Source organism: Myxocyprinus asiaticus, chromosome 37, assembly GCF_019703515.2.
Source record: "Myxocyprinus asiaticus isolate MX2 ecotype Aquarium Trade chromosome 37, UBuf_Myxa_2, whole genome shotgun sequence".
Lineage (NCBI taxonomy): Eukaryota > Metazoa > Chordata > Actinopteri > Cypriniformes > Catostomidae > Myxocyprinus > Myxocyprinus asiaticus.
The window spans coordinates 32,899,682-32,927,165 of NC_059380.1; the positions used below are offsets into that span (position 1 = coordinate 32,899,682).

At 40.7% G+C, this 27,484-nt stretch overlaps 1 protein-coding gene across 2 annotated transcripts in view; it reads right to left on the bottom strand.

Moving 5' to 3' along the window:
- Positions 1-1,046: 1,046 nt before the first annotated feature.
- LOC127428312 (semaphorin-3F-like) overlaps positions 1,047-27,484 on the bottom strand; it is a 161,528-nt gene continuing 135,090 nt past the window's right edge. For both annotated transcript variants that reach the window (XM_051676611.1, XM_051676612.1), the window contains 9 exons: positions 19,407-19,476; positions 18,929-19,073; positions 16,481-16,703; positions 14,031-14,119; positions 13,537-13,578; positions 9,873-10,030; positions 8,483-8,550; positions 7,126-7,259; positions 1,047-1,616 (listed from right to left, as the gene is read on the bottom strand). In XM_051676611.1, coding sequence (XP_051532571.1) covers positions 1,197-1,616; positions 7,126-7,259; positions 8,483-8,550; positions 9,873-10,030; positions 13,537-13,578; positions 14,031-14,119; positions 16,481-16,703; positions 18,929-19,073; positions 19,407-19,476 — 1,349 coding nt within the window. In that variant the 3' untranslated portion in view covers positions 1,047-1,196. The remainder of the gene's footprint in view (positions 1,617-7,125; positions 7,260-8,482; positions 8,551-9,872; positions 10,031-13,536; positions 13,579-14,030; positions 14,120-16,480; positions 16,704-18,928; positions 19,074-19,406; positions 19,477-27,484) is intronic.

A 27,484-nucleotide genomic window follows, 5' to 3' on the forward strand; every position in this document is an offset into this window, starting at 1 on the left:
CACACTGTCATTGATGCTAAAGGGGGCAATACACAGTATTAAGAACTAAGGGTATGCAGACTTTTGAACAGGGGTCATTTGGTTTTTTTCTTTGTTGCCATGTTTTGTTTTATGATTGTGCCATTCTGTTATAACCTACAGTTGAATATGAATCCCATAAGAAATAAAATAAATGTGTTTTGCCTGCTCACTCATGTTTTCTTTAAAAATGGTACATATATTACCAATTCTCCGAGGGAATGCAAACGTTTGAGCACGACTGTGTATATATATACATATATATATATATATATATATATATATATATATATATATATATATATACACACACACACACACACACACACACACACACGCTATATTCTTTTGATTTTGGGGATGTTTTCGTGAGATTCCCCCAATCATGCATTCTTGAAATGTGACATCATGAAGATGTGAGATGCTTTTAGTCTTTTCAAAAGTGGCAAACAATAAACAAGCTAACTTAGAGCCCTCAAGCAGCTGTTTTACATTTCTGTCTAAACTTATTTGAGTCCATTTATGTCACAAAACAATTGTGCCATATCATTTGATTACCTTTGAACATTTGTGCAACGAAAACAGATGTGCTGTGCATATAGAGTGACATCAGGGAAGACAGTATGAGCTGGTGTATCATTGTAACCAAGCAGGAGTAATGGTAAGGAGCATTATGATGTCACCGTCTCCTGCCTCGCCGTTCCCAAATGTCTTTCCATGCATAGAGTTCAAAGGGCAGGAGAGTCTTCGGGCCACACACACTTTTCTTACCCTTCTCAGTTCAACTTAGTTCATAGTTTATGGAGTTTATGTCAATATACACAATAGTCATCAATGCCTGGAAGATGGAAATTGGAGAATTATTTTGTTTCATTGTAGTTTTGGCAATAAAAATATTATTGCAATAATATTTGCCCGTTAGGTACTTATACATAAATATTTTTGTATAAAGAAATCCACAGAATGGTACTATATACAACCTACAATAAATACTGTGTATGATATCATCTTTATGAGTTAAAAGGGAATTCTTTTTTTTTTTCTTTTTTTTTTTTTTTTTTTGCAAAGTTCAGATTCAGCTGATGGATGTTTTTCCTTTTTCCCAGGTTTTCTTCCTTTAGAACTTTTAAGAAAGTCTTTCCGATAAGGACTGGTTGCAGCCCAAGGGAGTAAACCCCTCATGTCTCCTCTTCATCTCCATGATGTCTACGATTTCGGGGTTTCTTCTGTTCCTTCAGTTCTTTAAGGTCTTTGGCCTTGATGTCTCCTGTCAATGGGTCTCCATACTGCCAATAGTCCTGGCAGTAGTGGTTTATGAGGCCCATCTCTGGCTGACTGAGGATGTTGAGAAGGTCTTTGTATTGTCCGGCGCTAGGGGTCCAGGCACTAGACTGGAGTGAAGAGACCGCTGGGCGTCCCGTTTCCACCAAGATGTTGTTGACGGCCTGGTTGGTCAGAACCACCAGCTGAAGTTTTACCAAGGTGTGCTTAAAGTTCTTCTCTGTAGCTGTGCAGATGTAGATAGCAGAATCTGAGGACTGGAGAGATCGGAGTAGTAAGCCTTGGTCTGTCTTCAAAACACGCCCATCGGTGTGAACCTAAAGAAACAGAGACAAAAAGACAAGTGGCCCTTGATAAATCAGAGCCATAAACTGGAGCTGAAGTATTGATGAGATTGTGTTTATTTAGATCACACCCACACTAATACATTTTTGGTTGAAAACGCAATGATTTTCCTACGTTTACACATCATTCCCAACTGAAAACGAAAGTTTTGTCGTAAATTTTGTTGGATAGCAATGTCATGTTGTGTCAGGGACTAAATCTTCAAGTGGAAGTATTGCCCTTAATTGTTTTGCTTAACAAAACATAATTTTAATGAAAATTTTATTCTCAATATTGTTATTATGTGGTAAGTGTTTTATGGAAGCAATAAGGCACTCAAAGTTGTGCTACATTGGCTAAATTCGTAATAACATTTAAAGATACAGCAGAAGTAGTAAGAGTAGTATGGTAGTATGCAGGGGGTTAAATTGGGCCATGATGGTCCTGAATGGCTTTCTAGCACCATCGAGTTAAAACAGAAAAAAACAAAACAGTTTGTTTGTACATCTATTCCATTTCTTGTACGCTCCAATCCAGTTCCTGATTAATATACTGTATTTCACACATTCTGTCTCCATTTAACGAGTGTACTTGCTCAAAAAACCTTTAAAAAAAGTTTATTCCATCAAGCACTATGCTTCGCCAAAGTCCCTTTCAAGTTAAGTCAGTCCACTTGGCAGTCATATTTGGAACGCTCCCGGGCAGCTGTTTTCTATAAAAACAAGCGGCATAAAAGTACAGCAAAACGGTTGGTCAAGGTACCGATCAAAGAACACATTTAAAATCAGCTCTGATCACGCAAAAAAAAAATTAAAAAAAATGCTATTTTCAGACTGGTCCAGCTGATTTGCATGCACGTTTTCGAGCTAACTAAAAGGCAAAGTCTGCATCTGAAAGGTGATAGGCTCTTTTACCTGTAAGGAGAGACTTCCTTTTCTACATCCGCCATATTGGGTGTTCCAATTTCTCCCTATAATTTTAATACTAGTACTCCATCTCGGGCTATGGGTTCGCTCCAGTCAGATGCGGACCCTGGTAGAAGCGGCATTCAAGAGCGACACCGCTCTCTAGAGAAGCTTAAGACAGCGCACTTTTGCATACAGATGCGTACCATTTCTCTATTGTTCTGAAGTCTGTTCCAGATCACCAAATGTTCAACCAACTGCACATCCATTTCTGACATCAACTGATATGCAGTGGCAATTTGGCACCTATGACACCAGAATCATCATCCGATTTTAGGGTTTCCCCACCACCGAAATTCCAGTTTAACCCCTGGTAGTATTTAGTCAAGGTGAAAGCGTTGCCACTATACATTGTGTCTAACAACATCCTTTTGCCATAGTTTTATTCACCATACAGCATGACCTCTCATACATTATTGCTTAATTATAAACCAATGCAATCTTGCCTGTTTTTTGTTTTGTTTTTTTTGTTATTGTTTTTTTTTTTCACACTAAATCTTTGAGTTTCAAGTGCTTCAAGTAAAATTAGGCATCAAAACATTACAATATATCCTGTAGAAAGGATGGATAACTGTTTATTTCTTTGGAAACCTGGCATAGAAAACGTCATGGTTACTTTCGTAACCTCCGTTCCCTGATGGAGGGAACGAGAAGTTGTGTTGATGTAGTGACACTAGGGGTCACTCTTGGGAGCCCCAAACACCTCTGCTTTTTTTAAAAAAGGCCAATGGGAATTGGCGAGTGGAATTGTATGCCACTCCCCCCGACATACGGGTATAAAAAGAGCTGGTATGCAACCACTCATTCAGGATTTGTGCTTAGGAGCCGAGACCAGGTCCCGGCCATTTCAGCGGGTAGTTTAGCATTGTGGCAAGAGGGACACAATGTCTCGTTCCCTCCATCAGGGAACGGAGGTTATGAAAGTAACCTTGACGTTCCCTATCTGTCACTCACTCAACATTGTGTCGATGTAGTGACACTAGGGGTCCCTATACAAAACACCACAACTATCTGAACTGTGTTACATGAACTGGCGGTGCATGACTGCAGACCGCTGTGTGCCTCGTAGCCAGCGCACCAGGCCGTCACGTAACCTCCCCCAACGCTCTTATGAGCGTCGAACGGTCCTTCAGGAACAAGTCGACTGCCCAACAATAGGGACAGGCTAGCCCAGCCGAGGCCTCTTTTCCTCTTTTTTTCCCCAAAAAAGAGTGGAATTTGTTAACCGACTGGGAGCAATAAGTGTCTATGTCGGGGGGTATACTTCCCAAGGGGAAGACACCACGGATACCACACCCCGCCCAAAAGGGGGGGGGGGGGTATTTTGAGTGGAATACGTCACATGGTCTTACCGAGTCTTGTCGGAAGTATGTCATGTGGAGAGGTCCCATGGTAGGTCCTACCCGAAGGGGGGAATTCTACAAAGCATTCTACAAAGCATGGCGACCGGGGGCAGAGGGGCCTCTGCCCAAGGAAGACGCAGTTTACCGACAGGCAAACGATTTTGCGGAAGATATCACATGGAGTTGCCTTCGGGGAACCAGCACATGTGGAGCACCTACCTTAGTACAGGGCCTCATTAGTTTCTCCACAAACTCAACTGCCAGAGGGCTAAGGAGGAAAGTCATCCAGGGATCACAGTCTGCGAACACGACTGGGAGTCAAGAGCGCATGTCTTCACCTCAAGGAAGGTGAAAGGTGCTATGCGCAAGCGGTACACCTGGCCAGCTGTCCCGGAACTTACCTGCTCGTGCCTGCCAATACACGGGACGAGACCGGCTCAACCCGGAGATTGTAGAACCTCGCAAAGGTGTTGGGTGCTGCCCAGCCCGCTGCTCTGCAGATGTCTGCCGAGGAGGCGCCACTGGCCAGGGCCCAGGAGGCCGACACCCTCCCGGTAGAGTGGGCTCGTAACCCTGCAGGGGGTGGCACATCCTGAGTGTGATATGCCATCACGATGGCGTCAATCACCCAGTGGGCAATCCTCTGCTTGGAGACAGCGCTTCCTTTCCGCTGTCCACCAAAGCAGACAAAGAGCTGCTCGGAGCTTCTAAAGCTCTGCGTGCGATCCAAATAGATGTGTAAAGCTCACACCAGACACAGCAATGCCAAGGCTGGGTCTGTCTCCTCCTGGGGCAGTGCTTGCAGGTTCACTACCTGATCCCTAAAAGGGGTCGTGGGAACCTTGGGCACATAGCCCGGTCGGGGTCTCAAGATCACTTGAGAGTAACCCGGACTGAACAGGCATGATTTGCTGACAGGGAATGCCTGCAGGTCCCCTACCCTCTTGATGGAAGTGAGCGCAGTTAGGAGGGCAGTCTTCAAAGAGAGTGAAGCCCAGCCCATCTTGGAGGTGTCTGTTGTAACCACGACGTGCCTGGAGACCTGCTCTAGGGGAACCCCTGCCCGTAGAAATGCAAGGTCGGTCCAAGGACTGAAGAGGTGGCGACAGATCGGCGTGATGGCCACACGATGTGTCCCGCGGCGCCATGCCCATCTCAGGACTCAAGTCTGAAGCCAGTGCTGAAGCGGTCTAATATGCATCAACCCGAGTGGTGTGGCCGCCGCTGAGGATGCCATATGCCCCAGGAGCCTCTGAAACAGTTTCAGTGGAACTGCTGTCCTCCGTCTGAACGCCTTCAGACAGTTCAGTACCGACTGTGCCCACTTGTTCGTGAGGCGAGCCGTCATTGAGACTGAGTCCAACTCCAAACCGAGGAAAGAGATGCTCTGAACCGGGGAGACCTTGCACTTTTCCCAGTTGACCCAAAGCCCCAGTCGGCTGAGGTGCCGGAGCACAAGGTCCCTGTGTGCGCACAGCAACTCTCGAGAGTGAGCTAGGATTAGCCAGTCATTGAGATAGTTGAGGATGCGGACGCCCACTTCCCTTAGAGGGGCAAGGGCTGCCTCTGCGACCTTCGTAAAGATGCGAGGGGACAAGGACAGGCAGAAGGGGAGGACCTTGTACTGGTACGCCTGACCTTCAAAGGCAAACCGCAGGAAGGGCCTGTGTCATGGTAAGACCGAGACGTGGAAGTACGTGTCCTTCAGGTCTACCGCCGCGTACCAATCTTGATGCCGGATGCTTGCTAGAATGTGTTTCTGCATCAGCATCTTGAACGGGAGTCTGTGCAAAGCCCATTCAGTACTCGCAGGATTGGTCGCAACCCACCGCCTTTCTTCGGTACAATGAAGTAAGGGCTGTAGAACCCTTTCTTCATCTCGGCTGGAGGAACAGGCTCTATCGTGCCCTTGCGTAAAAGGGTTGTGATCTCCACACGTAAGGTAGTTGCGTTCTCGCCCTTCATTGAGATCAAGCAGACGCCGCTGAACCTGGGCGGGCGCCTGGCGAACTGAATCGCGTAGCCGATTCGGACAGTCCAGGTCAGCCATCGCGGCGGGTTGGAAAGCGTGAGCCACGCGCCCAAATTCCGGGCGAGGGGGACCAAGGGAATGATCACGTCGGATGTACCGGCGGGTGGGGCCTCGTGGCGGGGCGGAGCTCGAGGTGCCACGTCGAGGGGACTCGAGCCCCGTGGCCATGCTGAGTCCAGGGACATCAAAGTACTTACTTGGCTCCTGCCGCCCACCATAAGATTGGCCAAGGAGGAGGGAGGAGAAATCTCGTCCCCGTAGTCCACCGGAACCAAGCCTGTGTGGGCGTGTTTGTGCCACAGCTGGGCACACAGGGGTGGGGGGTCCATCGCTGGAGCACCATACCTGCAAAAATGGGACGGTGGACGGTGGTCATGACGATGGCCGTGCGCACCGGATATGTGACCCAGGAAACGAGAAAACCACTCTTTTGTCAAACTTTTGGCCATGGGCAGCGCCACGAGCCACGGGTAATTGTCGAGCCGCGAGGGTTCAGGGGAGATTGGAGGACATGACCCATCCACAAACGATGTCTCCACATGGGCAGCGCCCAGACACGTAAGACAGCGATCGTGGCCATCAGAAGCAGAGAGATAACGACCGCAACCATGAATAAACACACAAACGGAAAGGCGTCTTTAAAAAGATGTTCGGTGTGTGCCGCTCTTTTTGTGAATGAAAATATACTCTTTTAGAATACACTCTGATTTTCGCTCTGCCGAATCGCTCAGGGGCATTCTCTGCACTCCATAAATGCAGAGGGGGAGAAGCCACTGAAATGCGCCGAAAATTCAGCAGTTTTGAGGTGCGTCTTTGGAGGGAATTGATTTCAGTGCACTAAATACAACCACTCGGCTCCAAAGAGAAAATCTGAATGAGTGGTTGCATACCAGCTCCTTTTATACCCGTATGTCTGGGAGAGTGGCATGCAAATTCCACTAGCCAATTCCCATTGGCCTTTTTTAAAAAAAAGCAGAGGTTTTTGGGGCTCCCAAGAGTGACCCCTAATGCCACTACATCGACACAACATTGAGTGAGTGACAGATAGGGAACTAGTTTAAATAGGAAAACTAAACTGTGATATTAACCACTTGTAAATTTGGCTGACTCTGTATTGAACATTGTCAGATACTGTGCATCACTACTAGTTATGCACTCTTACCTCTCTCCTCCTATCACTGTTGTCTCGGTGGAGGTGCCATTTGATGGCCGCATGAGGAGATCTGGCCTGGCATTCCAAAAATGTGCTGCTGCCTTCCACTCCATACTGCACTGTCTCCAGTGTGTTTTTATTGGCTGGAAAGCAATATCAACACATCATTCCTCACAGACATCAACACAGCATTACAGTGACTTCTGGCTCTCAACTATTATGATAGAGCCAGTACAGTACAAGAGACATGTCACTCAAACTGCAAAAATGTCAACAAACTAAATGTTACGACAAAGTCAGATCAGAGTAGAATGATGTGACGAGGAGGAGGGCGTGGCTGGGCCGTGAGGGTGCACAGCCGGCACCGAGTCAACTAATTAGCCAGGAGGGGATAAAAACGAGCCGGGGGTGCCAGTTCGAGAGAGAGAGACACACGCGGCTGCTGTGTGTGTGCGTCTAGGTGTTTTATGTTGTGTTTCAGTGTGCATCTACGTGTTTTATGTTCTGTTTCAGTTGTTTTATGGCATTAAAGTTATGTTGACTGTTCTGCCGGTTCCCGCCTCCTCCTTGCCCTTCCTTTACCCATTACACTGGTGCTGAAACGCGGGAAGGAGGAGGGATGCGCTGTCATGGAGTCCTCGCCGCTGCCGTCTGCCGGAAAGCGGAGGAGCCGCAGCCATATGCCAGGGGACGGAGGAGTCACTGTCGGCCGCCGGGAGTCTGAGGATCCGCTGCCATTCGCCAGGAAGGGTAGGAGCCGTTGCGTCCGACAGGGGTCGGAGGACTCGCTGCCGTCTGCCAGAGGAGGAGCGGCTGTCATCCACCAGAGGGCGGAGGAGTGGCTTAGGGCCAGGTGACGGTATGTCCAGGGACCAGGCAAGCAAGTTTTTCTCTCTCTCTCCTCTCTCTCTGTCCCTCCCCCTTGCTCTTTCCCTCTCCCCTCTCCCTCCCCTCATCTCTCCCAGGGCTCCAGAGAAGCGGGGAATACCTGCCGGCAGCAGGACGGCCAGAAGGGCAACAGGAAGGGAGGGGAGGGGAGTATGTCATACCGGAGGTTTCCCCGGCCTGATTCGGGCGGTGGAGGAGTGTGATGAGGAGGAGGGCGTGGGTCTAGGTGTTTTATGTTATGTTTCAGTCCTTGTACGGCATTAAACTTATGTTGACTGTTCTGCCGGTTCCTGCCTCCTGCTTGCCCATCCTTGCCATACATGAAGTTTTCATAAAAGTATTGTTCATTGCTAGTTCATGTTAACTAATGTTGTTAATTAATGTTAACAAATGGAACCTTATTGTAAAGTGTTACCCAGATGTTTACAATGCATTTATCCCAGAACGTCCTTAAAGTGGATTGGAGATAGTAGCTTACCGTTAGAATTGTATCCTCTGCATTGCCGTATGGGGTTTCCGTACTTCACATCCTGTCGTCGACTGCGTCTAAAAGGCAGCCAACATAACCAGATTAGGCAAATTTGTTTCCAACTGTCCCTGAGTGTATTATATCAGAATGCACTATACAGCTAAATTTATGTGACAGGTCCTCAGGGTGACAGGGCATTCTCTACTTAAATTTTCTATTGCTACAAAAACCTCAGAATGTCATAACTGTGTGCGATTGTTGTATTTATTATTGTTATTATTATAACATTTCAGCAATAACGAGTACATAATTTTGAAAATTTTGCATTTGCAGAAATAAGTGTACACATTTAATCATAATTAAAAACCACTTGTAATAAACAGTATTTATAATATACATTTAAATTTCTGACTTCTTTATATATAACTGGTCAATCTACTAAAGTAGCAAGCGATTAGGATATAGCTAAAAAAAACTTTGATAACTCTCACTTCACACTCATTGTTTTGCTTGGAATAAATGACATGCAGTCGGATGCATACGGTCTATCCACATAAGTTGAAATAATAGCCACATAAGTTGAAATATTTCAACACATCTGAAGCTCAAATCACATACGAAAATTCTGCATACGCAGAGGGTCGGAACTCCATGCTGACCCTGTGCAACTCCTCACGTGCAATGAATGAATTTCAATCTATCTGTTGTTTGTTGTAAGCAGTGAAAAGGCAGCTCTAAGTGTAAAGTTTCATAGATGAGGAAAAGTGGTTTGTGGCTTGGCCTGTGCAACACAACAACGACATTCTCAACACACTTGTCATTCCAAATTTTGGGGAAACTTTGGGGAAAATCCATTTCCGTTTCACAATGAAAGTGCTCCCCAGCAAAAACTGAGATCCATATGGTAATGGTTTAATCAGATGGGGATGCAGGAAGTTCATTGGTCAACACAAAGCTCTGACCTCAACCCCATCAAACACTTAGAGATTAACTGCAACTGTGACCTGTTATTAGCCAACAAGAGTACATTGAATGACTAATGTTTCTGGCTGTATTGATACAAAATCTCCACAATTGCAACATCTAATTGACAACCATCCTAGAAGTTTGGATGCTCTGACTGTAAATGAAGATCAAATTCACATGAATGCTCATGATTTTGGAATGTTATGGCACATTTTAAGGAATTTAATTGGGATGCAATACAAGCTGGATTCAACCTAAATTTCCCACATAAGCACTACAGCTCAGTCTGGAAATTTAAAATCAAATGTGATGACTTAAGAACACTATACACACCTAAAAGCAATATCTAAAAGTATAAGATGTTGTTTGATAAAGTGATGACACAACACACATGTCTGCGTGACCATCATTTAAAGTGTTTTGACATATTTACCTCTTCTGCGATGCAGAGTACCGAGAACAGGACTTTCCGTCCCAGGCACAGTAAGGATCCCGGGCCAGACAACAGTCTGCACATGCCTCACCGTAGACATCACACCTGTGCAGGACCAAGTGAGTCACTCCCAAAGCAGATGCCACATATAGTTGTTGCTATGATTAAAATAAATACATAGAAGTTTCGATCAGACACTGTTATGCAGAGCAGCAAAGAACACAGTGATATTTACATTTGAAGAAAATGTGAGTGACTATTGCCCATGCAAAAGTCACTGCCACAATGCTTGCCATGGTGCTGCTATGTGGTTGCTAAGGTGTTCTGGGTGTTTTTCGCGTGTTGCTATGTAGTTGCTAGGGTATTGCTTCCTGGCTCAAGTCAACAGAGCACACCCCCAACTAGATATGGCTCGGGTCCCGGGACATTCTAAAATGCTTAGAGAAAAAAAAAAAACTTAAAATGGGAAATTGTACTAAAAACAACCGCCAAACAAGGACAATTTTTTTTCATACTTTCCTTGACCTATGCACTTTTTTATTGTCAAAACAAAGACATCCTAATCCAAAGAGAAAGATTTTTTACATAAGCGTTTTCTACGCCACAGACACCATTAAAAGATTAAAGGAAAAGTTCACCAAAAAATGAAAATTCTCTCATCATTTACTCACCCTCATGCCATACCTGATATGTATGACTTACTTTCTTCTGTAAAACACAAAGTAAGGTTTTTAGAAGAATATCTCGGCTCAGTAGGTCCATACAATGGAAGTGAATGGTGACCAAAATGTTGAAGCTCCAAAAAAGACCTAACGGCAGCATAAAAGTAATCCATACGACTCCAATGGTTTAATCCATGTCTTCTGAAATGATGCAATTGTTTTTGGGTGAGAACAGACCAAAATGTAACTCCTTGTTTACTCTAAATCTTGACATCATATCCTTGGCTATCATGATTTCAAGCTTGATTACACTTCCTGGCACCATCTAGTGCTCTGCACATGCATCAAGAGCTAAGAAGTGCAATAGAGCATGATTAAGCTTAGAGACTGCAATGTCAAGATTTACAGTGAAAAAGGAGTTACATTTTGGTCTGTTCTCACCCAATACAGATTAAATCATTTCAGAAGACATGGATGAGTTTTATGGATTACTTTTATGCTGCCTTAACATGCTCTTTAGAGCTTCAAAGTTTTGGTCACCATTCACTTGCATTGTATGGACATACAGAGCTGAGATACTCTTCTAAAAATCTCTGTTTGTGTTCAGCAGAAGAAGAAAAGTCATACACACCTGGTATGGCATAAGGGTGAGTAAATGACGAGAATTTTCTTTTTTGGGTGATCTATTCCTTTAACATAGCTAAATGTACAGTATTAAGGCAGTGGTCATGGAAGACACATTATACACCTTATTGATCAAACACTAGCTACACAGAAAAACTAAGGAGCCCAAGGTGATATGGCTGCTGGCAAAGTATTTCATTTAGTTTCTTTCCGTTATAAAGAAAAGACTTAATGTGCCTTAACATACTAATAAAGTGGCCTTGGAATAAGAATACTGTCTACAAGAAAATTTATATTTGCAGAGTTTAACATAAAAATAGTTGTCATTCTTTTAGCAGTAGATGGGGTTTATTGTTTTAGTCTATTAAGCCATGTTCAGCGTTTTAGTATGTCCTCGGGTCCCTCGTCCCTCACTCAATGTAAGTCTATGGGATTTTTTTTTTTTTTTGGCATTTGCACCCTGGTGCAAATAATGGTATATCCTATTTACACCCCAGTGCAAATAGTGGCAGTTTTTATTTGCACCCCAACCCTGGTGCAAATAGTGTCAGATACTATTTGTACCCATATTTAAATACTAACATACAGTACATGGGCATCACTGCAGTGTGTTTATTGTATTTTGTTTATGCGTGGTTTTTGAAAAAACAAAAATTTTAAGTCACTGAAATAAGGCCATATAACACATACTAAACATTTGTTCACAAGACTTTTGAGAACTGGATCTTGTAGCCTAGAGTTTTGCTACAAAATTATGTGAAAACCATCCTGATCACTCATTCATACAAAACAATATAGTCATTTAACTTTTGTAAGACACTTTTAGTGTAAGAAAGGCCATATGCGAGGAGGCGTGAATGATCATGAATATTGATGTGATTCACACCTGAGGAGACAAAGACCCCTCCCCTGGGAACAGAATAAAATGTAATATCTGATATAGGGCATATACACAATATATACATTTTATTTTTCAGGATTCTTTGATGAATAGAAAGTTCAAAATAGCAGCATTTATCTGAAATAGAAAGCTTCTGTAACATTATAAATGTCTTTACTGTCACTTTTGATCAATATAATGCATCCTTGCTGAATAAAAGTATTCATTTCTAATAAAAATTAAAAAAAAAAGAAAGAAAATAATTTCTTACTGAACCCAAACTTTTGAATGGTAGTGTATAATGTTACAAAAGTTTTCTATTTCAGATAAATGCTGTTATTTTGAACTTCTATTCATCAAAGAATCCTGAAAAAAATTGTACACAACTGTTTTCAACATTGATTATAATAATAAATGTTTCTTGAGCAGCATTTCAGCATATTAGAATGATTTCTGAAGGATCAAGTGACACTGAAGACTGGAGTAATGATGCTGAAAATTCAGCTTTACATCACAGGAATAAATTGCATTTTAATATATATATATATATATATATAAAAACCTGCCTCTGGGGCTTTTCATGTTTGTGTGATAAGTATTCGCTGAGTTTCAGTTCATTTTCGTAACGTGTTTCAGAAAAATGCTCGCGGAGGCAGAGACGGCTGAAAGCACACCCTGATTATTTTCTTTATTTTACAAAATCACAAGGTTTTGTTGTTATTGTGAGTGTACACAAATAAAAGTAGACCCTTTATAGTTTCTAATTATGTCTTACAATTATCTGTATGCCCAAAAATAATGTAGAGTATTTTAAATTGTTTCCGCTGTTATGAGGAAAAAATCCAGCAGGACGCCAGTGCGTCCGTCAACCCCTGAGGGTTAACCACAGTAACCATTGTTTCACAGTGGTATTTTGTTTTGTTTATCTCTCTTTAATTGAAATAAAATTTGATCATAAAAGTTCAGGGTGATATATTCTCTCAAACGAAAACCCCTTTGGAAAAAAAAAGAGAGCCCTACTGTCTTGTCTCTATTGGCATGAATTAAAGAAAGATACAGGCAGGTCTGTGCAGGTTTTGAACTGCAAAATTAAGTGTGTTCTGATAATGCAGCTATTGTTCCCCAGTGTTAGGACACTTATGCACAGTTCTGTTTTTAGCATCAGCTGTTTTAAATCAGTAATACCGGCAGAGCGCTGTGCTTAAATTACGGCCTAATAATGATGTCATACCACATCTGCCTACAATCCTAATCATAATGAAAGCCAAAACCCAAATTAAACTTAAAATTATTCCCCCAATACACCTATAAAATTGATATTCCCATATGGAAGGGGTGTAGGAATATTGGGGGGTACTGTTTAGACAGATAGCAGTTACATCTACCACAAGGTTTCTATTAATCTGTTCTTTTTTATCTACTGTATTGTTTCATGTATTCCTAAAGACACAATGTTTGTGAACCATTTTATCATGTTTAGTGAATAGCTAATTCTTACCCGTTTTGAGGAAATCTTCATAGTTGTGATAGGAGTAGGGACCTGCAAAAGAAACATAGGAAGACTATGTTATGCTCGGCTCTTTAATGAAAAGCTCATTAACAAACAACCAAAAATCACACAAGTAAAGGACACTACAGTCAGCCAGTCATTATCGAAGAATAAACCCAGGCAGGGTGACCAGGACCCTGAAAAGGTCTAATATAACGCTGAAGAGGTTTATTTTATGATAATGACTGGCTAGCCTGCTTATTACATGGCTACATATCCAACTAATAAATAAATGGCAATGAAATTTTGATTTGAGTTAAAATTTTAGTATTTGGTACTGTATGTGTGAAGAAAGAGAATGTGGTATCATACGAGAGAGCACAATTGTGTAGGAAATCAGTTGTTCTCAACTGCACTTCACATTTAGGCACTTTTTAGCAGATTTGAGCCCTGTAATAATACAAGTTAGTCTGCAACAGAAGACACCAAGGGCAAAGTCTCACCTTAAAGACCTCCATTTCTTCCAACACAAGTTCCTCTGTTTGCAGGTCATCTCTGGGCAGGACAATCACTTTTTGTACCGTACCTTTATCTGTGGACAAATAAAAGCTAGAATATTTACTAAGCCAACACTTTAAATGTTTGAATGATGTCCTGAAAGAGCGCTACTAGGTTACAAGAACCAAACATTAAAAAAACTGGCTCTCTCTTGCAAAGTCACGCCAAAACATGTGTCTTTGACCCCAAAAAATGTATATACCTCAAACTCTGACAACGTTCTGTCTTTGCCTTTTTCCCAGGTCTTTTGTCTCTGAATCTTATGACCTGATAAAATCACAGCTACTATATTTCACAGAATCCAGAAACACATTTATCTCCATCTCCCCTCGAGTCACTCTTTTTACCATTTACGCTCTTCACATTTTCCATCCACCATCCCTTCCTTTTAAAATCTCTCTTTTGTCTTTTGTTTTTACTGCTTTTTACAGCATAATCTTTCATCTTTGCCATTCCCTGTCAGCTGTCCTGAAAGCTGAGGTATTTCAGTGGCTGCGCCCGACCGAAAGGCATGTTTGATTTAAGTGTGCTCATTGCATTCCTCTGTGTACGTTGCCAGAGATTTATCGTGATGGGAGCAATAGTTCTAATCTAACCTGAGATCTGAATGGAGTCAAGTTCCAGTAGTTGAAAGCCAGGGATGTTCCTGTGAGTGGCTAGAGGTGTAAAGGGGCACACAGAGTTGATCTAAAAACCCATTAGCCTCTTGGACTCAGAAGAGACAGACAAACATAAAGGGATAACCTACAGCACGACAAGACCGTGTTTACCAGAGAATGATGTCATTTTGACTTTTAAAGGTTAAAAGAAAGTTAGAAAAGGAGACAAACAAGAGAGTTAGTGAAGGCGAGAGAGAGCAAAAGAGAGAGAGAGGGAGTATGATGGATTCTCATACAGTGACCTCCTGGCCTTAAGGTGCTGCTTTCAAAGCGTTTATTATCAAGAACAGACAGATGGAACAGAAAAGCCCTTTTTGTGTTAGACATCCATCAAAGTAGGGTCAGGTGCTTTTCTCCTCTTCTGATAATTTTTTTTTTGAGCTACAGTAGACTGAGAAGGAATGAAACAGACTTTTTTCCCCTCTATCCTATGGCAGTTTCCGAACAGTGACTTATTTACTTAACCTAAACACCTTCCATGATAAACCTAGTTTAACTTCCATGTAATGTATTGGTAACACTTTACAATGAAGCTTGCGTACGTAACAGTAATTAGCACAAACATTAATGTGAACTAACAATAAAAAATAACATTTATTTATCGTGGTTAATGTTTATTTCTATTAAACCACAAATATATTTTTAACAGGAGAGCAATACTAATAATTTCTAATTCTAAGTTGTATTCTTTAACTGTAAGTTATGCATTATGAACTAACATGGATCAACAATGAACAAAAGTATTTTTTTTTGAGGCAGATGCTATTTGAAACCCAGAACAAATAGTGGCACATATTATTTTCACCCCAACCCTGGTACAAATAATGGTGCTATTTGCACCCCTATTTAAATTCTAACATACAGTATAGGGGCATCACATGTTTATTGCATTTATTTACAGACACCCTACCCCTAAACATAACTCCAACCTACCTTTACAAAAATTAACCATGTTTTTGCTACAGTAACCATAGTATTACCATGGTATTTTGTAGTCAAATCATAATAACAACAAAATGAGAAATGATTACTATATTAACTCCATTGTTAATTGCATCAAATCTATGGTTTCTGCCAAAAATCACGGTTACTACATTATTACTACATTTATATTCATTTTTATTTATTATTATAAGTAGTATTAAAGAAAATGTTAAGAGTGGAGACAGGAAACAGAATGGGAAAAAGACTGGGAAAAAGGCGGAATCGAACCCAGGTCGCCCGCACGGAAAGGCACATTCGCACCACCATTACGCCTCACGACACTGCAGCGACACTTACAATGCAGTTTTTTTGTAAATTTCTATGTTTTTACTAAAGTACTGGTGTGCAAAAAGCCAAATATATATATATAATCTTTATTATATATATAATAAATATATATAAATAAAATAAAATTAATTAATAAAATATTAAATGTAACAAATCGCTATTGTTATTCATGAAATATAATTAACTAATGATACTTGGGGAGTAAACATTAGCAGCCAAAATGTTAATTAGGTGGGCCTTTGCAAGATGTGATTCCTTTGAACTTTCTAAGACCCTGTTTTAGTTTAAGTTTCTCTTACTGGTTGTGAGTGCAACAAAGTGCAAAGATCTTATTTTACAATGTCTCTTTTAATGAGTTTGTGGAGAATAAAGATTCCCAATGGCTGATCTTGCATCTTGGATGCCCTATGTGACAATATAACAATATATATACATGCATAAATGGGGATAGTTTACAAACTCACCTGTACCCAGGAAGAGCACCTCATAGTTGCCATCAGCCGCAGTCACCTGGTCCACTGTGATGGTGGTGAACTCGTAGCCCACGTTGGTCCTGACCACCAGGGGGCGCTTAAGCACTGGATACACAGCGTTGTACATGGTGGGATGGTTCCTCATAAAGTTGATGACTTCATCAGGGTAGTCCTTCGTGGACTTCATGTTAGGGGTGAAAGTCCCACCAGGACACTGACAAAGATAGAGGGATGGTGAGGAATGACTTCATCCAATGGAATCTCTATACTCTAATTCTAATGATGTTACTCTGTAATATTCTAATGTAGTTACTTTGTACTTTGCAAATGTAGTTACTCTCCTGTATATAACAGATTTGTATTTGTACATAGTATATGTATTTTTTTTGTCTATTGTGTATTTCTGAATACTTATATTTCTATTTTATCTTTAGTTTTATTCTATTTTTTTTATTTATAATTATCTCTGTCTTGTTGTATTGTTTGTGCAATGGAAGCTTCTGTCACCAAGAAAAATTCCTTGTATGTGGAAGTATACAATAACAATAAAGTTAATTCTGATTCTGATCCTGATATGAAATCATTCAATAGTCCCCTATTGTATTTAAACCCCTGTTGTAGTTACTCTATGCTCCCATCAAATAGTCACTGTAATCACAGAATGTAGTAGCGTTGAAGGCTAAACTTAAACCTTACACAACATGGTTAACCCTCTGGGGTTGACGGACGCACCGGCGCATCCTGCTGGATTTTTTCCTCATAACAGCGGAAACAACTTAAAATACTCCGTCATTTTTGGGCATACAGATAAGTGTAAGACATCATTAGAGACTATAAAGGGTCTACTTTTATTTGCGTACACTCACAATAACAACAAAACCTTGTGCTTTTGTAAAATAAAGAAAATAAACAGGGTGCGCTTTCAGCCGTCTCTGTCTCCGCAAGCATCTTTCTGAAACACATCACAAAAATGAACTTAACTCCGCGAATATTTATCACACAAACATGAAACATATGTCTAAAGAAAGCTTAAAATGTCTACTTTTAAATAAAATAATTCAAATTTAAAACAAATATTCTCCTGCAATGTAATCTGTATGAAACAAAGCGATGTACAGTTTCTCCTGGCTCAGCTAATTATCCCTAATGTGATCCCACCCACCAGCAGAGCGTGCTACTCATACGGTAATGTGCTGAGGCGATCGATGCAAATGGTAAACCCCCCCAACAGTGCCTTAAAAAGCATCAAGTTCATTCACTTTTCTGCGCATTTGGAAGATGGCACACTGCAGAGGTGAGGAAGGTCCTGGACAGTGACGAAGAGTTCACATTTACCTCAGAAGAAGAGCGGGAATCCGACGAGGAACGTTTGCATTTTGAAGAGCGACTTGATCCAGCCGAGGATACAATTTCAGATGAGTAAGTAATTTAATTTTACTGAAGACTGCAGTAATGATGCTGAAAATTCAGCTTTGATCACAGGAATAAATTGCATTTTACAATATATTCAAATAGAAAACAGTTATTTTAAATTGTAAAAATATTTCACAATATCACTGTTTTTGCTGTATTTTGGATCAAATAAATGCAGCCTTTGTGAGCAGAAGAGACTTCTTCTAAAACATTAAAAAATCTTACAGACTTTTAAATGGTAGTGTAAGTCTAACGTTTTTAAGTAAAGTCTTTATGTAAAGAAAATGTATAGTCAGATTACTTCTTTTAACTTAAACTACAAACAATACATTCAATCATTAAGTCTCCTCACATTCATTCTCTCTTAGGTGAGGGGTCTTTGTCTCCTCAGCTGTGAGTCACGTCAATATTCATGATCATCCACGCCTCCTCGCATATGGCCTTTCTAACACTAAAAGTGTCTTACAAAAGTTACATGACTATATTGTTTTGTATGAATGAGTGATCAGGATTGTTTTCACATCATTTTTGTAGCAAAAACTCTAGGCTATAAGATCCAGTTCTCAAAAGTCTTGTGAACAAATGTTTAGTATGTGTTATATGGCCTTATTTCAGTGACTTAAAATTTTTGTTTTTTCAAAAACCACACATAAATGTTATTTTCTCAAAAATACAAACATGAACATACATGTTGTTCACATATTACTGTAGCCCAGTTTGTGCTGAATACAGTGTTATCAGGCTTTAGCCATTAATATGTTTTTAAGCAACTGAAAAAAGCACAAATATCAAGGCATGTCAAAACTTCTCCAGGGCCCAAAACACCCTCAGACCCAGAGGGTTAACTCTGAGGGTAAAAACCATTCATAATCTATTTTTTTTTAGCTCATCAAGGAAGTTTGAAGCTTAAAGTTTGAGCTTTTTGTTTTGACCTTCAAAAGCAGGTTTAGACTATTTTTACTACACCTGCTTGTCAATAATCCATTTTAGTATTGGTTTTCTGGTTTATAAGTTGTTGATACTCACTGTTCCTGGCCGAGGATATGGGATTTTGCCAGTGTAGGCAACCCACTGAAAATTAGGGCCTTCTTTGTGGGCAAACGGTCCATTGAACACCATCCGAATGTCCGCCATGGAGTAGACGCAGACGGCCGAGCCTTTGAATACAGAGCTGTGGGGAAATAATGATAAAGCTTTTGTTAGAAGGCTCGAACTGATCATATACAGTATAAAGAATTGCATAGTAAAAATGCTTTAAAAAGTGGCCATTCAAGGGGCTACTGAAAATCTTTGTTTGTGATTTGCATACTACCATGTACTATTGATATGGATGGGTAGATATTCTCCCTATGTTTTGAATGTTGCAAGGGGGTTAAGAGGCAAATACTGTAGCTCAAAACTGCAGAGGACAACTGCCCATGCTTAAACAAACCCTACAGTGTTTATAGATGATTGGACAAGGTTCCAGATGGTGGAAGACCTTGTCTGACATGTTCAAACTCACCCAGAAACTGAGAAGACCCCATAGATGACCGGATTTTTAGTGTCTTGCGTGGGTTGTATGTACACATCCCCTAAAACACACAAACAGAGAACAGCATCTAAATGAAAAAGCTTGAGGAAAAGGTTGCACATTTACTGAATCTTCCCTTATAATGGTACACATGGGATCTTTGTAAAACAGCACTTCCTGTGACTCAAGAGTTTCCCCATTTACTCTAAAGTAACAAGACATTTTTCTCTCTTTTAGTGTCCCTTTCAGTCTGTATCAATTACTGTCATAGTCATCTCTGTGTCCAGTGTCTTTTAGTTGTAACTCTTGGACCTTTTTTTTTTTAAAGAATAGTTTAACCAAATATTGAAAATTCTGTCATAATTTACTCACCCTTATGCAGTTCATGTCGCTATGAGAAAAGTTCTTTCACAGGGGCTCGCATTCACACGAGACTTAAAACAACCCAAGTTCTCAAGTGAACACACGTGCCACTGTGAACAAGCTTTTCAAAGCACTTGTGAAAGCGCAACAGATGTTACAATTTTCCCTGAAAAATTCTTGCCATTTCTTACCAAAATGCATTGTATGCCTTCAGAAGACTTGCAATATAACAGACGAGCTGCATGGACAAAATTTTATAAATTTGGGTCCTTTTTTAATCTTTAAATTGAAATAATAAAACATGCAACCTAAACTCATAACAAAGAAGAACATTTATCAAAAGCATCTGTGAAGTACCTTATTTCTCTTCGACCTTTGAGGCTAAATGTGTCTACAACTCCTGCTACACTAGAATGGGCTATATTTAAACAAATGAAAAAATGTTTTTAGCACCTTTAAAATAAAGAGATGTGTTAATTAATGGGTATAGCAGACAGTAAATTGGACATTTAATGACAGTATAGTTAGAAGAAAAAACATTGTGCGTTCTCATTGTCATGACACTTGGTGAGTTGGCTTGCATAAACTTAAAAAATGCACTAAGTGCACCTGTTGCCTCTCACTCTCTCTCTCTCTCTCTCACACACACACACACACACACACACACACACACACACAAATATATTTACACACACCCCCAACTATCATATCGGAGTGTAGCCGTGTGTGTACATAATTAATCTATTTATGGATATGGAAAACATAGACATGGGTTTTATTAGACAACCCAGGCATATTCATCAATAACCATTATTAAAGCCATAATGATATATAAACCAAAAGCACAGCAAATACCTATAACACTGTCGGAGCTATGGCCAGCCACATTAAGCTGTGGTGCTCATGTGGGAGACATAGGTTCGAATCTTGCCTGCAGCATGTCCAGATACCATTGCCCTTCTCCCTGTCTAATAATTTCCTCTGTCAGTTGTCAAGTGTGGCAAGAAAATAAAACAACAACAACCCTTCAACACCTGTCCTCATAAGTTAATGTTCAAGGAACACAATTTAAAAAAGGGGAAAACCTGGGAAAAGCAGGTGATAAAAACCAAAACCATACAAACTGGGAATCCACACATTTCTTATCTTTCTCTTTTTCTTGATATTTCTCTTATTGATTTTCTGTTCCTTCTCGCATGCATAACCTGTGAGCCCAGCTCCACATCTAGAAACAGAGTCTGTTGCCCTGGCAACAGGATGCTCTTGTCTAGGTTTACACTAGGGTTGTAACGGTTCTCAGTAAAAAATCGAACCGTACGGTTCGCCACTCACAGTTCGGTTAGCACTGGCACTGTGGTTCACCAAGTTTAATGACGCATCTGGAGCACAAGGTTTGGCGAAGAAAACAAAGCGTCAAATAGACACGCACAGTTACAACCACCGCTAATGCACCTGAATTAATCTGTAAATGGATACGCTCTGCCTGTGTTTCACATGGGTCAACTTGATGACATCACTGTTCTGCACGCGTTGTGTGTAGTTGAAAATGGCAAGCACCAAGGGGAGAAAACGAGCCACTGATAAAGCGTTATTCAAGTCTCCCGTCTGGGAAGATTTTTTTTTTGCAGTCAATTACAACAGCGATGGTCAAAAAAGTTTATAAAACAGGCATTGTTTGCAGACATTGCTCAACGCGAGTGCTGTATACAGGTAATACATCAATATATGATTAATCATGTATGACAATATCACCCAGAAAAAGATAGCATGTGGCACACACAGAGCCACAGGTGAGCCGAAACTGCACACACTCCCTTCCGTTTTTAAGCAGGCACTCAGTGTTAATTCAGACATACATGAAACAATAACTAAACGCTTGTGGTGTTCATTGCCATGAAGTTCTGTTGCCATACTCCATTGATGAAGATGTGGGATTTCAGCATATGATTAAAACGCTTGAGCCGCGACATCCCGGACCCTTCTCGTATCCATATTAATAGCAAGGTTCCTTCTATAGTGATGTACAGCTTCCGAATGTTGAATAAATGTTGAGTTGAGTTTGAAATGCACTTTATGTTGATGCATGTAGCGTAATTGTGCAGGTATTAAGTTAAAATATTGATTTAGTAATTAGAGAAAAGTTTTTTTTTTTTTTTTTTTTTTTTTTTTATAGTTCAGGTACCTAAAGAAAATGAATTAAAGGAAGTTTTACTATAGTAATATTGTAGTAATCATGACTGAATTAACCATGACTGTTGTCACCAGGGTTTCCTTAGCAGAAATCATGGTTTTACAACAGTAATACTGTAGTTTCCATATAGTAACCATGGTTTTACTATATATTATAACCATGACAGTAACCATGTTGATTTTGTGGTTACCATGATTTTACTACAAATACCATGATTAAAATATGGTTACTGTAGTATACCCATTATTTTTATTAAGAGAAAACCTGTTGAAGAGTTTGTTACCAAATACAGTAGTCTTACTTTGGATTTTGAATTAATATTTTTTTTTTCTGAACACAGCAAGTACCGAACCGTACCGAAACTATGACCCTAAAACCATGATACCAACCGAACCATGAGAAATTTGAACCGTTAAACCCTTAGTTTATCCAGATAATTCCAGATAATTCAAAACGCAGATGACTTGAAGACTCAAGGGTGTCAGAGCTGCATCCATGCATTATGTGAAAGTGCATGGTGTCATTGCAAGTCAGAATGGAAGGACGCAAAATTGGTATGCTTTGCCCCCAAAAGCGAATCCGAGAAAACGCCTGTTTTGTTTCGGTGCAATCTGATGGAAATAAGTATCCTTCAAATCTATTGTCACAAACCAGTCCCACAGCTGTACTCGTGACATTATATGTTTCTGTGTCAGCATTCTGAATTGACATTTCATTAGAGTGAAATTCAAATGTCTCAAATCTAGAATGGGACGCAAACCGCCGTCTTTTTTCGGGACCAGACAATAACGGCAATAAAAGCCGCATTCTCTCTTAGAAGGGGGAATCTCCTCTATTGCCCCTTTTTCTAAGAGAGAGTGAATTTCCCATATCAAAAACAGATCTTCCTGAACAGAGACATCTGTCGGAACAACCCCATTGAATACTGGCAGAGCCCGTCTGAATTTAATGACATAACCATGCTCTACCTTTCGAAGTACCCAGTTTGAAACACCCTGCAACTGCTGCCAAGCCGGTAGATGGGCAGACAGAGGAATTAATGCATGGCTCTTGCCTGTAGTGCGACATGTAAACACTAGATGGCGCGCTTGACTTACTTTTGATGACTACCCCACAACCAGCGGCACAGCAGAGGGGGGCCTTTGTGCCTCTACTACTGTGGCTGGTTGAATGGGATTTAATAATGTTTCTGCCTTTATTGTACAGGCATAAATGATGAGTGCCCTGAAATGCATTTACAGCAGAGACACTAACAGAATAAACCTTTTCCCTGGTATTTTGAATGGGAAAGAGTGTGTGAACATTGGGAGAAATGTTTATTTGAGAAAACTGGTTCGCCACAATGGCTACAGCATTCTTTATGGGGGGACAATGTGTGGTGCTTACATTCACTGTGTGTTTTGTGTACACTTGTGCTTGATGAACATCAAATTTTGTTATGCATGTCTCAAGACCCTTGGTCATGGAGACAGAGGCTGAATTCGGGAAGTGTTTTTTAAATGTTTACTCCCCAGAGCAAGCTGCGGTGGAAAACTGAACCATATTCTGGTTGTTGGGTGTTCGAGGCGTGTACAATGCCGAACTCATCTCGATACTGACCCAAGGGCAAACAGGGGAGAAACAGATGTTTATATGGTCCAGTTTCGTTCACTGAATGGGGGCTCACCCTTCGTTACACAGCAAGCCATTCAGGCTCGTATGTAGACCTATTATTATTGTACATTGAGTTATATTACGCGTGCCTCGAAACCCTTGGTTATGGAAGCAGAGGCAAAACTCAAGCTGAAAATATTCAATACTTGTCCGCCAATGCAAATTACAGGAGAAACTGAGCTAAATTGGTGTACTGAAAAACGGGTTAGACACTAAACCGGTCTCAGCATATAATGGGGGAAAAACGTGTGGTACTTGCTTTTAAACATCGGATAGAAAATTTAGTTGAGAATGCTCAACATGTTTTCTTTTACATTATTCACACGATAAATGTGAGGGGGAGCGTTTGCTAACCTCGATTCATAGAAGGAGGCACAAAGTCCATTGTTTATCACCCTTGCAACAGCTGTCTGAAAAGAGTGACATCCATGCCACCATCGAAAAATTGAGCAGAGATAGCAGTGCGCGTCTCTTCTCTCACCAGAACGCCTGCGTGATCCACGAAAAGGGGCGAAAGAAAAAATTTGTTACAATACCTTGCATTTCCTGATAGAATCCCGAAAGAATAAATGGCATCGACGAAGCACTCCGTGTGTTGGTTCGCCATCACTCAGTTGGGGAATATTCTCTTATTCCAGCCCCCTCGTTCTGCAGCCAGGCTCACCAGTCCATGCATGATCCCCTCCGCTGCGAGCAGTTTGCTTCGAACGGGCAGGGGAGAGAGAGAGAGGCCGAGGCCGCTCCTCCATTGACTTATTCATGTGTATTCTCCCAGAATGACACAGAAAAAGACAATAGGGACAAAGGGGCCCATTTTGTTTACTTACATTCCAACAACGAATTCTCTCATACAGCATTTTTTAATAGCGATGGCTCACGACGCGAATGGTCTTTCACACTGAAGAACAGAAAATCTGACTCGGTGCGAAAGCAAGCGCCTTTATGGAGCCCGTGACGTAGCTCCCTAGGGTACGTTGCTTAAGCGCCATCAGCCAATAAATTGCGTGATTGTATAAGGGCTTCAGACCACGTGACACTGTCCCATAGTGATCAGACACAGCTCGAGTTCTCCGAAAGGGAAAATAATTATTCATTGTTATTTATAATGTTAGTTCAATTTGCATTAACTAATGTTCACATATTCAACTTGAAATAAAAAAAAAAATATTAGTAAATGTTGAAATTAACAATAAAACCAAGATAATAAAATGCTGTAAAAGTATTGTTCATTGTTATTCATGTTAACAAATGTAGCTAACATGTTAACAAATGGAATCTTATTATAATGTAAAAAAAAAAAAAATCACTTTCTACCAATGAAGAGCTTAAAGGAAGGTTCTTGTTCCTCGTTTATAAAAAATACAATAAAAAAAAAAAAATAAAGGTTACACTTTCAGAAAATCGAAAATGTCCAGTCTGATATTTGGGCAATTTTACCACTTAGAAAATACTTTAACTTTATAATATGTTTTATTTTCATTTGAATGATTATTACAAATTCTCAGCATCACTATTCATGTGTAAATTATTGTCCAACATCTTCTTAAGCGACGTTGTCATTTGGCACCTGTTACTTTTCACAACGCTGTTCAGGATGCACCAATCACAGTCGTTTGTGATTACGGTATAGTTTTTTAATTTTTTTTTATCATTCTCTGAAGATTGCACGGGTGGATTTCCACTTGTATCTTAGGTCCAATTTTTTAAACTAATAGATTTAAACAAGTATACTTTTAATTTACACGTGTTTCCTATATAAGAGTAAGCCAAAAAACGTCCTGAGTTTTGTATGCGGCCCAATGGAAGATTCTGCTTTTAAGGGCAGAAAGTTAAAAAAAAATATATACTGTAACTTTACACAGATATGGCTAGTGAGCGATTTTACCACAATAAAATCATGTTAACATTTATAATGTTTACGTCTTGAGGTTTTAGTTTTCACACAGTGTATTTTAATGTTTATGGACTAGACTCCTTAACTTCCATTCTTACTGCCTTGCTATAAATGTGATTTTTATTCTTTTTACTTTTTTTTCTTTATAAATAAATGAGGCAAGATATATACATTATATATATATATATATATATATATACATTATATATATATATATATATATATATATATATATATATATATATATACATATATATATATATACTCAGCAAAAAAAGAAATGTCCCTTTTTCAGGACACTGTATTTTAAAGATAATTTTGTAAAAATCAAAATAACTTTACAGATCTTTATTGTAAAGGGTTTAAACAATGTTTTCCATGATTGTTCAATGAACCATAAACAATTAATGAACATGCACCTGTGGAACGGTCGTTAAGACACTAACAGCTTACAGACGGTAGGCAATTAAGGTCACAGTTATAAAAACTTAGGACACTAAAGAGACCTTTCTTCTGACTCTGAAAAACACCAAAAGAAAGATGCCCTGGGTCCCTGCTCATCTGCTTGAATGTGCCTTAAGCATGCTGCATGGAGGCATGAGGACTGCAGATGTGGCCAGGGCAATAAATTGCAATGTCTGTACTGTGAGACACCTAAGACAGCACTACAGGGAGACAAGAAGGACAGCTAATTCTCCTCACAGTGGCAGACCACGTGTAACAACACCTGCACAGGATCAGTACATCCGAATATCACACCTGGGGGACAGGTACAGGATGGAAACAACAACTGCATGAGTTATGCCAGGAATGCACATTCCCTCCATCAGTGCTCAGACTATCCGCAATAGGCTGAGAGAGGCTGGACTGAGGGCTTGTAGGCCTGTTGTAAGGCAGGTCCTTACCAGACATCACCGGCAACAACGTCACCTATGGGCACAAACCCACCTTTGCTGGACCAGACAGGACTGGCAAAAAGTGCTCTTCACTGATGAGTCGTGGTCACCAGGGGTGATGGTCGGACTCACGTTTATCGTCGAAGGAATGAGCATTACACCGAGGCCTGTACTCTGGAGCGGGATCAATTTGGAAGTGGAGGGTCCATCATGGTCTGGTGCGATGTGTCACAGCATCATCGGACTGAGCTTGTTGTCATTGCAGGCAATCTCAACGCTGTGCGTTACAGGGAATACATCCTCCTCCCTCATGTGGTTCCCTTCCTGCAGGCTCATCCTGACATGACCCTCCAGCATGACAATGCCACCAGCTATACTGCTCATTCTGTGTGTGATTTCCTGCATGACAGGAATGTCAGTGTTCTGCCATGGCCAGCGAAGAGCCCGGATCTCAATCCCATTGAGCACGTCTGGGACCTATTGGATCGGAGGGTGAGGGCTAGGGCCATTCCCCCCAGAAATGTCCGGAAACGTGCAAGTGCCTTGGTGGAAGAGTGGGGTAACATCTCACAGCGAGAACTGGCAAATATGGTGCAGTCCATGAGGAGGAGATGCACTGCAGTACTTAATGAAGCTGGTGGCCACACCAGATACTGACCGTTACTTTTAATTTTGACCACCCCTTTGTTAAGGAACACATTATTCCATTTCTGTTAGTCATATGTCTGTGAAACTTGTTCAGTTTATGTCTAAGTTGTTGAAAGTGAGAGGACGTTTATTTAAACAGTTGAAGTCAGAAGTTTACATACACTTAGGTTGAAGTCATTAAAACTCATACTTTAACCACTCCACAGATTTAATATTAGCAAACTATAGTTTTGGCAAGTCGTTTAGGACATCTACTTTGTGCATGACATGAGAAATGGGAGTTTCCAACAATTGTTTACAGACAGATTGTTTCACTTTTAATTGACTATATCACAATTCCTGTGGGTCAGAAGTCTAGTTCATCCTTGGGAGCAATTTCTAAATGCCTGAAGGTACCATGTTCATCTGTACAAACAATAGTATG